A 15,420-nucleotide genomic window follows, 5' to 3' on the forward strand; every position below is an offset into this window, starting at 1 on the left:
CGTGCGGGACCATTCCTTGGCAACTTGGATTACATCGGTTCATGTACGCTTCGCTTATCCGATGTGCCCTGAGAACGAGATATGTGCAGCTCCTATCGGGATTTGTCGGCACATCCGGGCGGCTTTGCTGGTCTTGTTTTACCATTGTCGAAATGTCTTGTAAACCGGCATTCCGAGTCTGATCGGGTCTTCCTGGGAGAAGGTATATCCTTCGTTGATCATGAGAGCTTATCATGGGCTAAGTTGGGACACCCCTGCAGGGTATAAACTTTCGAAAGCCGTGCCCGCGGTTATGTGGCGGATGGGAATTTGTTAATGTCCGGTTGTAGATAACTTGACACCAGATCCGAATTAAAACGCATCAACCGCGTATGTAGCCGTGATGGTCTCTTTTCGGCGGAGTCCGGGAAGTGAACACGGTTTTTGGGTTATGTTTGACGTAAGTAGGAGTTCAGGATCACTTCTTGATCATTGCTAGCTTCACGACCGTTCCGCTTGCTCTCTTCTCGCTCTTATTTGCGTATGTTAGCCACCATATATGCTTAGTCGCTGCTGCAACCTCACCACTTTACCCCTTCCTTACCCATTTAAGCTTTGCTAGTCTTGATACCCATGGTAATGGGATTGCTGAGTCCTCATGGCTCATAGATTACTACAACAACAGTTGCAGGTACATGTTATGCGATGATCTTGACGCGAGAGCAATGTTTACTTGTTTTGGAGTTCTTCTTCTGCTTCTTCTTCGATCAGGGGATAGGTTCCAGGTCGGCAGCCTGGGCTAGCAGGGTGGATGTCGTTTGAGTTTTTGTTTGTGTTTCATCTGTAGTCGGATGTTGCTCTTATCTATGATGATGTTGTATTCGTGTGGCATTGTATGCCTCTTGTATGTATACCCATCTATTATGTAATGTTGATGTAATGATATCCACCTTGCAAAAGCGTTTCAATATGCGGTTCTATCCTTGGTGGGACCTTCGAGTCTCTTTAGGATAGTATCGCATATTGGGCGTGACAATACACTCACAAACACATTAGTCCCTTAACCTATAAGTATTCAATACACCAAAATCACTAAGGGGCACTAGATGCACTTACAGGATTGGCATGATTGTTGTTGCGTCGTAAGGCAAGAAGACCTGATCGATCAAGTCCCTTTTCCACCTTGCTTCGGGTCCGTTGATGAGCTCACTCACCAGCAGAGTAGGATCTGCAACTAGTAACACAAATGGTATGCATATTTTTCGGCCTCGGGATCCAGTTCATCTTCCAGATTTCGGTTTTGTTGCCTATTCTTCTGATGAGACCTTGCTTCAACATGTCTCGGCCATCCACCAAAGACCGCCAGATTTGAGGTGGGTGTGTTCCAATTTCGTCCTCCAAAAACTCCAAGTTAGGAAAGTATGTGGTCTTCAGGATCCTGGCGCTTAAAGACTCTGGATTGTCAAGAATCCTCCACGCCTTTCTTAGCTAAGAGGGCCAGATTAAAATTTTTGAAGTCTCTGAGCTCTAGCCCCCCCCCCCAAACATGTATATTTGGGCATGCACATGGACGATACCCAGTACGAATTCCGTTGTCCATTCTTACTCCCCCACCAGAAAGTTTTAATCATAGAAGTTAAGTGATCACACAATCCTCTAGGCAATTTGAAGCAAGACATAGGCAAGCCCCAGTCTTCAATACTCCCACATCAGCCGTCATTCCAAGATACTTCTCATTAAAATGCTCAGTTGGGACACCCAAAATGCAAAGGAGAGCAAGGGATGCAAGGATGTGATTTTGGGTGGGTTGGGAGTGGCGGTGGTTCAGACTCCAGCAAAGCCTCCTAGTTTGATTCCGGGTTACGGAAAAACTTATGCATGGATCCGCAGATGTATGCGGGTCCACATTGGATGACAAGAGGGGGATAGAGACAAAAGAAGGAAACATGATTGAGAGGTTATTTGCAATAGAAACTGAAAACGGAGCAAGGGCTAGTATACCCGAGTTAGTCAACATAATTTTTGAAAAATTGTTTTTTTTATGAAAAAATGTTTTTAATACAAGTATGCTTGGTCTTCTTTAGTATGCAAATTTTCCTAGTACATCAGAATATTTTTTATACACGTTTAACATTTTGTAAATACATGATTAATATTTGTTTCATATATATGTTTTGATATCTACTTTTTTCCTACATGTCGTATAATTTTCATATACATTAGTTAATAGAAAACTAACATTTTTTCATACACCCGATAAACATTTAATCAAATAAATTCATTCTATAATGCGAATAATATCTAAAATAGTGAACAAATTTTGAAACTCAAACAAAATTTTAAAACGTCAACAATTTTTCAAGAAATGAACAAACTTTGAAAAGCACGAACAAAATTGAAAACATGAACAAATTTTGAAAAAGCATGAACAAATCTTTAAAATGTGAAGAAATTTTGGAAAATGTCAGAAAATTCTGAAAACATCAATACAAAAAATTCGAATAATGTGAGGTTTTTCTGAAATTGTGAGAAATTTGTTATTTCTGAACAATTCTTTGAACAATGACTAATTTTATAAAAAGTGAATTTAATGTACGGTGAAAAATTTTCCTGAACAATTCTTTTCTAACCATGAACATTTTTTTACAATACAGTTAACGCAATTTGAAATTTGATTTGTTTTTAAAATCATTAACGGAATTCCAAAATAAATCTTTAGAATTAGATAATTTTTGAAAATTTTGAATTTATGAAAAAATAAATAAAAAGAAAAAGAAAAGCAAGAAATAGATAGGAACATGAAATGAAAGAAAAACAAAACATATGAAGGAAAAGGAAAACCCGGCAAAAGAAAATAAAACAGAAAAAACCCGGTTCACGGAACCTTAACCATCCGTCCCCAAAACCAGCGGCGAGTAGGATCCCGCGGTGCATGGCCCGGCCCATGTAGCAAGCCTCGAAAGTTGGACGCGCACCTGCGGCGAGTAAGGATCCCGCGGCACGCGGCCCGGTACCCCGGGAGCAACTAATCAACGAGCGCTTCTTCGGGAGCCTCGCAACGATCAGCGCCACTTGGCGCGCTGTCAGCCATTCGCCACGTGTCGCGCTCTGGGCGCTCCTCCGATTTTTTTTCTCACGCGTTTTTGGCTTTTTAAACGGTTTTTTTGGGTTTTTTTGACGTTTTGGTTTTCCACCAGTCTTCCCTAGCATTTCGGCAAAACAAAAAAATCGAAAAAAAAAATTGCGCAAAAAAACGCATTTTTTCGCGAGAGTCACGGTTTTGTTTTCACGAGAGGCACGGTTGTGCTTTCGCGAGAGGCACGGTTGTGCTTCCTTGAGAGGCACGACTGTGCCTCTTGGAAACGGAAAAAAAAATGTTTTCTCTTTTTTTTCCTTTCGCGAGAAGCACGCTTTTGCTTCCGCGAGAGGCACGGTTGTGCTTTCGCAAGAGTCACGGCCGTGCCTCTTGGAAACGAAAAAAACATGTTTCTGTTTTTTTATTTCACGAGAGGCACGTTTTTGCTTTCGCGAGAGGCACGGTTGTGCTTTCGCGAGAGTCACGGCTGTGCCTCCTTAGAAACGAAAAAACGCATTTTACATATTTTTTTCGCGAGAGGCACGGTTTTGCTTCCACAAGAGGCACGGGTGTGCCTTTTTCGGAAAGGAAAAAATCCGTGCTCCTGGTTCGGTTTTTTCATCTAGTTTTTTTCATGAAAATAAAGTTCGTCAAAATCTATCAACATGGAATCTAGTTTTGAAGATCTCGACGCGAGGAATCCAACGACGAAAGCGATTCGAGATTTGGACGCACGGTTTAAGAGATAAAATGTTTTGAATAAACAGATCTAAAAAAAAGAGAAACTTCCAGGTTGCGACAAGTGCCGCACACTTGTCGCAATCTGGGGAAGTTGAAATGATCTCCGCAAGGAGTACTCCTTAATTACTAATTTCGCGGTACCCCTATATCTCGCTTAATGCCAGACCAAGGGAACCCTCGCACAAGGGCAACATGACGTGGGCCGACTCTGGTGCGCTGGAGGCCACAATCTCGTTTTGTTTTGTTTCTTTGCTTTTGTTTCTTTGCTTTATTTTTTACTTCTTTTACACTTCCAAAAATTCGAAACATATATAGTATAAGAATGTATAACTTACATAATGTTTTGAGAAATTTTAATCATACATTTAAAAAATATTAAATGTGTACATAAAAATGTTGACCATGTACACAAAAAATGTATAAAGAAGTTATAAAATGTGTGTGACAAACATTGATCATGTATATATAAAAAAATCTTAATCAAGCATATGAAAAAAAAGCTTAAAAAGTATTTGAAAATGTTAATCAAGCATCTTAAAATGTTAAATGTGTATAGAAAAAATTTGACAATGCATTCACAAAATGTTAATTTTGCATTTAAAAAATGTTCATAAAGAATTTGAAAATTTTAAATGTGTAGAAAAAATTCTAGCCATGTATTAAAAAATGTTAATCTTGTACTTGAAAAAATGTTAATCAACCATTCGAAAAAATGTTAAATATATATAGGAAAAATGTTGAAAATTTATTAAAAATGTTAATCTTGTATTTAAAAATGTTAATGAATCATTTTAAAATGTTAAATATGTATAGCAAAAAATTTAATCCTATACTTGAAAAATCTTAATCAAGTATTTGAAAAATAAAAAAATATATATATAGAAAAAAATGTTGTCCACGTAGTGAAAAATTGTTAATTTTTTATTTGGAAAATGTTAAATGTGTATATAAAAATGTTGACCATGTATTAAAAAAACTATAAATTTGTATCTGAAAAAGTGAGTCAAGCATTTGGAAAAATGTTTAATGTGTATAGAATTGTTTTGAGCATATATGCAAAATTGTGAATTTGGTATATGAAAAATGTTACAGAAATATTTAACAAATGTGTTAAATATATACCAAATTCAAATAGAAAACCAGTGAAATCCAAGAGAAAACAAAGAAAATCAATGAAAAACAGGGAAAACACAAAAAAAGGGGGAAAAGAGAGAAAAAAACAAAAACTAAAAACTAAAAGACCTGAAAATAGAATGAAAAAACGGTTCTTTACGCTAAGTAGGTATATTGGAAAGTTTTTAACACAAATCTGATTGTACTCAATGGATAGCATCGTTTCCCTTCAGCGAAAGCATCTTCCATCTCGCCTAAGACGTGATATAGCTCCCGTGCGTGCGGGCTCCCACAAAAGAGCCAATCAATACGACGACGCAGCCGGCCCATCTCAAGCTACCCGTTTCCCCGACTTTTCAGAGTTTCACGACCAAAAGTCTTCTATGTTGCATGTGCAGATTGGGATTGGCATGATTGCTGTTGCGTCGTAAGGCAAGAAGACCTGATCGATCAAGTCCCTTTTCCACCTTGCTTCGGGTCCGTTGATGAGCTCACTCACCAGCAGAGTAGAATCTACAACTAGTAACACAAGTGGTACGCATATTTTCTGGCCTCGGGATCCAGTTCATCTTCCAGATTTCGGTTTTGTTGCCTATTCTTCTGATGAGACCTTGCTTCAACATGTCTCGGCCATCCACCAAAGACCGCCAGATTTGAGGTGGGTGTGTTCCAATTTCGTCCTCCAGAAACTTCAAGTTAGGAAAGTATGTGGCCTTCAGGATCCTGGCGCTTAAAGACTCTGGATTGTCAAGAATCCTCCACGCCTAGTACGAATTCCGTTGTCCATTCTTACTCCCCCACCAGAAAGTTCTAGTCATAGAAGTTAAGTGATCACACAATCCTCTAGGCAATTTGAAGGAAGACATAGGCAAGCCCCGGTCTTCAATACTCCCACATCAGTTCTCCATCTTTTTCCTGGGCCACGAGGATTCGTTCAAACTGTCCCAGGCCGGCGCGCGGCCCCCCTCGAAAGAGCCAACCGGTACGACGACGCAGTCAGCCCATCGCACACTACCCGTTTCCCCGCGGCCCGCGCCACGTCCCTTGACACCGCGTCAACGGCCGGTGGGTGAGCGCCCCGATCCGACCGTCCACCGCGCTTATCCGCATACGCCCAGATGCACCCACCTCGCGCGCCATGATTGGGCAGCCCGTCCCATCGCCACCCATCCCCGTCCTCCCTACGCGGACACGTCGCGCGCCCGCACGCCGCCGGAGCCCACCACGTTCCGCTCAGTGGTCAGCCGGAACAAAATCCCTACCCCGCACCACGCCCCCCCACCCCCGTATCCCGCACCCCCACTGACACGCCACGCCCCACACCCCCGCCCGCACCCGATTCCCACGAGGCCAATCGGCGGGCGCGGCGGCCGAGAGATCCCGAGCGGCGACAGGAGGCACGAGGCGTGGGATCTGGCCGTGTGCGCGAGGCAAAGGTCAGTGGGAGCGCAGGCCTACTTTATTACCCGGCGCGCACTAATCCAGATTTGGGGCCGTGGGTGTGTGGGTTTCGTCGCTGTGGGGCGACGTTTTAAAACGCACCGGCCGCAGAGGCCAGCACCTGTCCTCCGCTACCACCCCTCTCGCCGTCGTGGTCGCGCCCGCGGCCAACGACCCCTCGCCCACCTCCGATCTCTATCCCTCTGTCTCTCTACGCGCGCGCGCCAATCGCTCCTTGTAGCAGCAGCAGCAGCAGTGGATCTGCTCTTGCTAAATTTGGCACTGCCACCCATACTTAATCCAGCCCGGCCGCGCCGTCCGACCAGCTGGTTTAAAGCAGCTCGAGCTCGCTCGCTCGCTCCCCCTCGCCCGCCCGCTGCTCCCCATCACGAGTACCACGGCTGCTGTGTCTGGCTGGAGCTCGCACACCTGTGAGGCTCTCACTCGAGGCGCTTTCTGATTCGGTTCGGCTGATTGGCGGGATCGGGCATGGATTTTCCGGGAGGGAACGGGAGGCCGCCGCCGCAGCAGCACCAGCTGCTGCCGCCGATGACGCCGCTGCCGCTCACGCGCCAGGGCTCCTCGGTCTACTCGCTCACGTTCGACGAGTTCCAGAGCGCGATCGGCGGGCCGGGCAAGGACTTCGGGTCCATGAACATGGACGAGCTCCTCCGCAACATCTGGACCGCCGAGGAGTCGCAGGCCATCGGCGCCGGCCCCAACGCCGCCTCCTCCTCCGCCGCGGCGGGGCCGGATCACGGCGGCATCCAGCGCCAGGGCTCGCTCACGCTGCCCAGGACGCTCAGCCAGAAGACCGTCGACGAGGTCTGGCGCGACATGATGTTCTTCGGAGGGCCCTCCGCCTCCGCAGCCGCCGAGGCTCCCCCGCCGGCCCAGAGGCAGCAGACGCTCGGGGAGGTCACGCTCGAGGAGTTCCTCGTGCGCGCCGGCGTCGTGCGCGAGGACATGCCGGGGCCGCCGCCGCCCGTCTCGCCGGCCCCCGTGGCCCAGGCGCCGCCTCCGCAGCCGCAGATGCTGTTCCCTCAGAGCAACATGTTTGCTCCCATGGTGAATCCTCTGTCCTTGGCCAATGGGTTGATGACCGGAGCATACGGCCAGGGAGGAGGTGGTGGTGCGGCCGCTATGGTTTCGCCGTCGCCGACGGGGAGGCCGGTTATGTCCAACGGCTACGGCAAGATGGAAGGCCTCAACTTGTCCTCGCTGTCGCCGCCACCGATGCCATATGTTTTTAACGGTGGGCTGAGGGGGAGGAAGCCACCGGCCATGGAGAAGGTGGTCGAGAGGAGGCAGCGCCGGATGATCAAGAACCGGGAGTCTGCGGCGAGGTCGCGCCAGAGGAAACAGGTGAAAATTCTGTTGCTATCGTGCTGTTACTGTAAATAACAAATCATGATGTGTTTGCTTACTAGCAGTGACACGTGTTGCGCAATCATATACAGTATGTTTCTCTTAACCAAATTTTACTTCAATAAATGGCACAACACCGGCGCTAAAAAAGCTACTCCCCCTGTAAACAAACGTAAGACGCTTTACAGATGGAAGTACTATAGAATAGAACAAAGGATTAGAGCCTCCTTTGTGTGCATATATAATTTATGTTAAATTGATGTTGGCATGCTAAATTACAAAGGATACAAACATGAATGATCATGTTTGCAGCCGTCGTCCCCGAAAATGTTGAATCTTGGTGAGAACAATTTCTAACACCAATAGTTTCTCCTTGCCGTCGAGCTTCTGTAGCCCTTGGATAATCGATATTGGCTAAATATGTGCCTTCTTATATGCAACAGAGTTATATGATGGAATTGGAGACTGAGGTGGCAAAACTTAAAGAGCGGAATGAGGAGTTGCAGAGAAAACAGGTATGATACATCTCCTGGCCACTTTTCTTGTTTAATTGTACTTGTATTGTACAGTACTTCGGCACTGCGCATTCTAGCAGTCCTTTCTATTTCTGAGTAGTTGCCTTCTGGTTGATCACCTCAATAAATCAGAGAAAAATCAGGATGATCACTATCTGGATATTGAGTTTCTAGTGATAGGTCTTAGTCACCCTGCAGCATTTAACAAAGTCAAAGTCAATCAAAGAGAGAACAAATCACAGGATATTTTCAACTACAAGTCTAAATACAGCAAGTGTTTTATTTATTGCATGATTTACTCTCAACGTTCTGTTGTGAATTTCCACAAAACTAAAACACCATGGCAGCAGTTAACAAAAATAGGTTCCAGTGGCAGCTGTCGAAATACTTCAGTGCTAAGTATTTTGCTCATCTAATGGTACAAGATGATCTTTTGTTTCTTCTGATGAATATAAGACCTAGATTAACTATGGCTTGCCTGGAATGGATTGTTCCATTCCTAAACTAGTAGTACTTCTAAACTTTACTCTGCGTATTAGACTGTTTCCTCTTATTCTCTGTTCTTGCCTTGTTCAGTCTGTCACTGTTCTGTTACCATTTTTGACGCATGTTATCTGAACTAGTTGGTTATTTCTTCTAATGTGCAGGCGGAGATCCTAGAGAGGCAAAAGAACGAGGTAATTGCCTACCATTTTGAAGAAACTGTTTTTGATCGACTGATACTATTTTTGCTTATTTAACCATTCAAGAGAAAACAGAACTGACCAGCCTATGTGCGCTCTTTTATTTCGTTAGTATAAAGGAAAACGTGTCTTGACCTATGATCATGGATACCCATTCAGGAAATATTGCAAGCGACCTGTCAACATCATGAATGTAGTTTAGCTCTATGATGCATGGTTTGATTCATCAACTGTATTATTATGAAAATACAAGCTCTCGAAACTTGTGGTATTGATACACTGGTTTGAATAGGAAATGTTATAGTCTGATTGACAGCTACTGATGTAGAGTTAGGTTTTCTTAACGTATACTTGACTTGACAATGCCGTATTGATGAAGTAAAGCTGTGGGAACTGGAGAAATGATAAGGCGAGGATTGATGTGGATTTGATTGATAATATTTTCCTACAACAGGGGTTAGGTGGTAACGTTTAAGTGACTTAAAATGATATAAGAAAACTTTGAATTGATTGGCCAACTGCAATGATTTTCGCTCTAATATTTCATCTATTGACCCAAGTATTGTATTCTAAGGTTAGCTGTGTTTATTCACTTTTTTATTTCATTATTACTACTATTTGATGTTACTTTGTTCATCTGTATTACCAACTTAACAAGATAAATTGTTGGAGTAAACAAATTATACAAGTGCAGGCTTTAGGCCAGAGATCATGTGTGTCGTCAACTATATATGTTTCTATCAGGTTGAAAGAGCCGCTCAATTGTATTTCCCCCATCATCGCATCTAAAGTCATCATTCTTTATTAACATTTCCCATGAGAAATGGTACTTCTTATGTGTAACAACAACAATATCAGTTACTTCTTTTTTTTTTCTTTTTGTGGGAAAATTTCAGCCACTTTCATCATGATACCCTGTAGGACTGGTTAACAACTCCATCGTTTTCCAGATTTCGTTGCCAGATTGTCCAAGTTTTCATCAATTAAAATTTTAGTTTGGGGCTGGTCCAGATTGTGAGAGCTTTAGCGTTCCATAGGGTGGTCGATGATGACCTTGGTTAGGGGCTGGTACTGTGCTGTTCTTTAACTTCTTGTACATATGTGTTTGTAACTCTCTTTTCTTCTAATAGAATGCGCAGTGTTCCTGCTGCTCGTTCTTGAAAAGAAAAAAGAAAAATAGTTACCTGCACATTTTTCACTGAACTCCATTTGGAAGTTCACACATGAGATCTTATCTTCATGATATTATGAGAAATGTGTGGGCTGTCTGATTTAGGACAGGGACCTTCTGTATTTTTTTTCATCGAATTTTTTGTAAACTCTGCCAAAATAAAGGTTATGGTCTCCCACCTATTTCTCGTTATCTTCAAGTTCCTTGGGGCGTAGTTTTCTTTTGTGCATGTTGACCCATGTAACAGTTGTACAAAGCCTTAGACACTTGATCCAGGTTCCACTCTATACAATCGTGTTTCATTCATAGGGAAAATGGTGAAACTTCTGCCGTAATTTGGTGGTACTCCTAGAGTACATAATTACATTTTGTTTTGCTGTTCCTAGTTAAAAGAGTCCACTGTTTTGTAGGCATTGTCATATGACGTTTCTGAGATTGCCTCGTTACACTTCAGGGGATAATTTTTGCCCTAACGTAATTTCTGAACGGTGTCTGCAGGTATTCGAGAAGGTTACCCGGCAAGCTGGACCCACGTCGAAGAGGATCTGCCTGCGGAGGACGCTGACGGGCCCTTGGTAAGCCGAAGGCCTGTAAACTAGAGCACACTACTTTCGACGCTGCGCGGTTTATATACATACAGCAGATGAATTTCAGAATCGCCAGGAGTTGCGCTTGTAGAGCAGCCACTGATCCGATGCTTGAGAGTTCAGGCTCCTAGGCCGACAGACTGCCGGCGATCTTCACTCGATAGGTTTTAGCCGTCCGCGTGCCGTTCTGTGTGAGTAGAGAGCATTTGTATGTAAAAATCTATTTAACCATGTGTTGGTGAGATACTGCACTAGAACCACATTTCTATATATTTTTCTGTTTCGAGAGGCTCATTGCAACCATGTTAGAAATGAGTTTGTATTCTTCATAAAACGATGCCCAGTCGGCTTGTAAAGCGGAACTATTTGTGCATCCGTAGATGATTTCCCGTTTTGTGAGAGTGAACTGAACTGAACTACTTCGCAGAGTAAAGAAGATGTGTTGTCTGATGGGCTAATCAGACATAGCAAAGCTTCTTGTATCTGGTAAGCACAAACCGAACTAGTTTGATTCTCTGTAGGCTGTGTTTCTGGCTCCATTGCCAGTACCATGTCAATGGAGCCATGTATGTAAGCTTTGTACTGTATACATAAACCATGGCGCTTGGTCATGTGGAACCAGAACCAAAACGTCTGTATGTATATTACGAGAACTTCCGGGTCAATCATGTAAATTACTACTGATATCTTTGCTGGAGCTTCATATGGGCTGAACGTGGGTAGGCCGGAGCCAGAATCGTTGGGAGCATATTCCACCTGCTTCCGGTCCGGGCAAAGCAGATGCACCGACGGGCCGGTGGTTGGCCGGGGACGTGACACGGAGGCGTGCCGCGCTAGCCTGCCTGCCCTCGTGGCCATCCTAATCACGAGAATATACAAACCGGAAACTCGCTGTCCGGACACGTGCCCCAGTGCGGCATCCCATGTTCTTCCCTCCCGTCAGATCGGACCAGCAGACGCAGGTGCGTTAGCTCGGAAATCATCGGCCCATCATCGATGGCAGGGTTGAGCTACCTGATGCGGACAGCGGGCTGCCAGTACAGTACGTACCAGGAGCAAATTGCAGGTGTACCGTGCGCCGGTGCAGGGGATTTCACCGGGCAGGCAGTAATGGGTTGGTTCCGTTGCGATTCAAATCAAAAGAGACGCAGTTATTGGCAGGCTCGTGGTACCGCCGGGGAAACCATGATGGCCGTGTCACCGTGCTGCCGTGCAGTGCGCCTGGCTGTACCCTCCTGACACCAATATCCCAACCTCTGCCGTTGCACTGCAGCTCAGGAGCTCAACGGTTCTACCCCCGCCGGACATTTGCGCACAGTGAGCGTCTACAAACCGGACCCCATCTCCCTTCCTTCCTCCCTTCTTCTTCCCCTAGGCGAACAGCCCAGACGCCCTGAAGTTTCACGTCAACAGAGTTCGGCCGATCCGGATCCGTCCACTGGGAGGCGGGAGCTTGCCACCTTCTCGGGTGAGGAGGAGAGAACCCTCCTAATCGCGGCCCGTCGTTCCCTGGAGGATATTGGATACCGGACCTCCGGCATGGGAGCCGTTCTGCCACAAATCCAATCCAACGGTGGTGGCGTGCCGAGCGGAAGCTCGCGCCGCGTGTCTGCACCGTCACCGTAGCCTATGAGTGCGCTTGAACGGGTCACGGCAGAAGGGTTCGACACCCCGAGTTAGTGTATCTGCAGCGTTGGATCCTTGTCTCGTGACGTCAGACTCTGAGTCCTAGGTCAATGGCCGCAATGCCAAAGGCCACAAATGCGTTGTGTGTTGTAACTATGGAGGCACACCCGAGGTCGAGGGACGGCGTGCTCGCCGTGAAAGGGAGAAGGTGTGGCACACATCGGCAGCTGGCGACGAGGATGCCCATGCCAAGATCTTGCAAAGTTGCAAGCCCGGATCGCCCTCATGATGGAGCATGCCTGAGTCGTTCGTGTGCCCTCGCCAGACCTCCCCCAAAGAGGATTTGAGCATGTCCGGCGTCGCATATGACACATTGAACTCTCGCAACGAACAGATCTGCCTTGACCTCTATTGTGCCTTTGAACGCTACTTCCGTGACCACATGGACAATGGTAAGGGCAGTGGCGGAGCTACACAAGTTTGTTTTGGGGGGGGAGGGGGCGCGCAAAAGAGAAAATATTAATTTTTGAGGGGGATCCATGAGTTACTATAAAAAAGAATCATGGCCCCTGCAAGGTTACATGTAGCTCTGCCGGTGGGTAAGGGCTAGGGTAAAGGAAAAGGCGGGGCGTGGTTGAACTTCATCTATATTCCTATTGAAGCAGAACTTGACAAATTTTGGTAGTCCGATGAATGAAGTTCCCTATGCCATGTCCTAATTTGTTATGGCATGTATGAACTTACATCCTATGCCTTGTATGAACTATGAAAGTATGTGTGTTGACCATGTTGCATGCTTGTGTATGAATTTGATGATTCGGATACGAGAAGAACGGTTGCACGGACTAAACGTGGACGCGTCCGTGCGTGTGCGCGAACATAAGAGGTCAGATTTGCCCATCCGGATTGTTCGTAGATTACTGAATTCCACTAGGTAGAATGGCGCAGAACTGATTGGGAGAAGAGATGGGTGGCGGCACTGACAGCTACGGTGGACAGCTCGCCGTGCCGAGACGACGACAGAGAGGGACAGCCAAAGGGAATTTTCTCTGCAGAGGGGTGGACGCCGAACAAATAATTCTCTTCACCACTGCAGAAAGGATGGTGGTACAGCATCTATCGGTGTCGTCATCCTCCTTCTCGAAATCTCGATGCAGAACCCTGCCGGCCTGACGATGAACCTGGATCATGAATTACACACAAACACACACACACAAAAAAAAACTATTCCGTATCTCCGTTGCTTGGTCTGCAGATCTGACTGCTGCTTGGTCGTCAGATGAGGTAAAGGATCGGTGAGCTGCTTCAGATTGCTGTTGCTTGATCGGGTGGCCAATGACATGAGCGAGGATTGATTGGGTGAGCAAACCCGATGGCGGCATGAATCGCACATCGATTATTTTGCACGAGGAAGAAGCAACAGCAACTGCTACCAGCCAACAGTTTATATTATCTAATATTCCGGGACGCAAACTGAAATTAATCTACTATCTGCTGATGATTGATGGTGGTGATGCGCCAATGTACAGGGATGTCGAAATTATTACTACGAAATCAGGGGAGGTGACTACTAACGGAAGCAATGCCTCCGCGACTGAATATTAGGGGGGAGGAGAAACTAATTAACAGAAGTAACGCGAATTACGGAGTATGATTTTCGAGTTGCTCAACGATAAACATGTGACAGAAAGTCGATTAGTAGCAGCAGGCTAAGCTATAGCTAGTCCAAGATGCGATGCGAGAGCAGATGTGGAAGGCGGCTGGCCGATCGTCCGACGACACTAGATTCTCTTCTCGTTGGTTGCTTGCTCATCATTGGTACTTCGATCTCGAGGCAGGGAGGGATGGTTGATTCTTTTCTTCTGCGTCGCTGGTTGTCCCTCCTCTGAATTCGGTATAGCTTTCACGTTGGTGTTTCATGGCTGGTTGGTTCAGGAACGGCTGCGCATGGACAGCGCCACCACCTGCGCCCACTGCTTCAGCCTCATCTTCACCGTCTCCGGCGGGTCATCTGCAGGGAAGCGCCGCCGCCGAAAAGTCAGATCAAAACTCCAATCGCGCTGACCCGCGACGAATCAGCAATCGGAATTGACTCGCGTTTGGTTGAAGAGAAACAAGCAATTATTTCGTAATTCAGAGGCGGGTCATCTGATCAACAGATCAGCGAAAACGGAACTGAATGTGCGTACCTGGGGAGAGTATGGAGAGGGGGCTCCCGATCGGCGACGGCTCGGAGGCCTCCGAGGAGGCGCCGCAGGAGCACTGGCTGGCCGCGCAGCCCCCGGCGTTAGCGTTGGCGGCGACGGCGTAGAGGAGGTCGAGCGCCGGGAGCGTCTCGACGAGGCGGCTCCTCCCGGCGTCGCAGGCGGCGCAGCGCTGCGAGGGCGGGTCGAAGCGGAAGCCCAGATCGAGGGAGCCGCGCAGCTCGTCGAGCTGGTCGTCGGTGACGCTCTGCGCGCGCTGCAGCGGCGAGCGGCGGCCCCTGCCCAGTATCCCGCGCCGCCGCCGCTCCCACGCCTCGTCCCGCTCGATGTCGGGCGACCACGAGTTCTGCTTCTGCAGGCCCATCGCCCCCGCCGCGCCCCTCAGCCTCCCGCCGCCCAGGCCCATCAGGTGGGGCTGGAACCCCTTCCTCTCCTCTTCCATGGCCGCCGGCCTCCTCCTCCGCGAGGGGGGCGGCGGGGGATTTGGATGGGGGCGAGGACCGAGGAGGACTGCTGGCTGCTGCCGGGGGCGAGTGGCCGGGGTGGAGTAATTTATCTCCCTCGGCCTTGCCTTCCGCCTTCTTCTTCTTTCCTTTTCCTTAGCGGATCGGGTGCGGGCGGGCGGGCGGGCGTCGGCCGACGTAACGGGCTCGGGCTGTTATATAGTACTCGTGGCAGGGCCGGATCGAACGGCTGGATTTCTTCCAACTGCTACGGCGGGGGTTATTATTGGGCATTGATTCGGGGTCACGGGGAACGTGGGCCGGGGGGGATTCTGACTGAGAAGGGCCGTATGCAAATTTAACTCCATTGTTTCCCTTGCAGTACAAGTGTTTTGTATCCTCAAAAATAAAAGTACAAGTGTTTTGAACTTTTGCTCGAAAAAAAAGTGTTTTGTACTACGGTGCGGCATTTGA

At 47.0% G+C, this 15,420-nt stretch overlaps 2 protein-coding genes across 3 annotated transcripts; one reads left to right on the forward strand and one right to left on the reverse strand.

Moving 5' to 3' along the window:
• The first annotated feature begins 6,404 nt into the window (after nt 1–6,404).
• On the forward strand, nt 6,405–11,315 carry LOC119322707 (bZIP transcription factor 23-like). 2 transcript variants are annotated; one of them, XM_037596205.1, is made up of 5 exons: nt 6,839–7,714; nt 8,161–8,232; nt 8,880–8,909; nt 10,585–10,661; nt 11,101–11,315. In XM_037596205.1, coding segments are annotated over exons 1-5 (1,056 nt in total). In that variant the 3' UTR covers nt 11,102–11,315. The 2 variants fall into 2 exon arrangements, with proteins under 2 accessions (XP_037452101.1, XP_037452102.1); XM_037596204.1 differs by lacking the exon at nt 11,101–11,315 and having other exon boundaries at nt 6,405–7,714; nt 10,585–11,079.
• A 2,458-nt stretch (nt 11,316–13,773) lies between these two features.
• Nucleotides 13,774–15,073, reverse strand: LOC119323220. The gene is made up of 2 exons (XM_037596815.1): nt 14,489–15,073; nt 13,774–14,310 (listed from the first exon to the last, which is right to left on the reverse strand). Exons 1-2 carry the CDS (start codon nt 14,943–14,945, stop codon nt 14,231–14,233), a joined length of 537 nt encoding a protein of 178 aa, XP_037452712.1. The 5' UTR covers nt 14,946–15,073; the 3' UTR covers nt 13,774–14,230.
• Nucleotides 15,074–15,420: the final 347 nt, after the last annotated feature.

Source organism: Triticum dicoccoides, chromosome 6B, assembly GCF_002162155.2.
Source record: "Triticum dicoccoides isolate Atlit2015 ecotype Zavitan chromosome 6B, WEW_v2.0, whole genome shotgun sequence".
NCBI lineage: Eukaryota > Viridiplantae > Streptophyta > Magnoliopsida > Poales > Poaceae > Triticum > Triticum dicoccoides.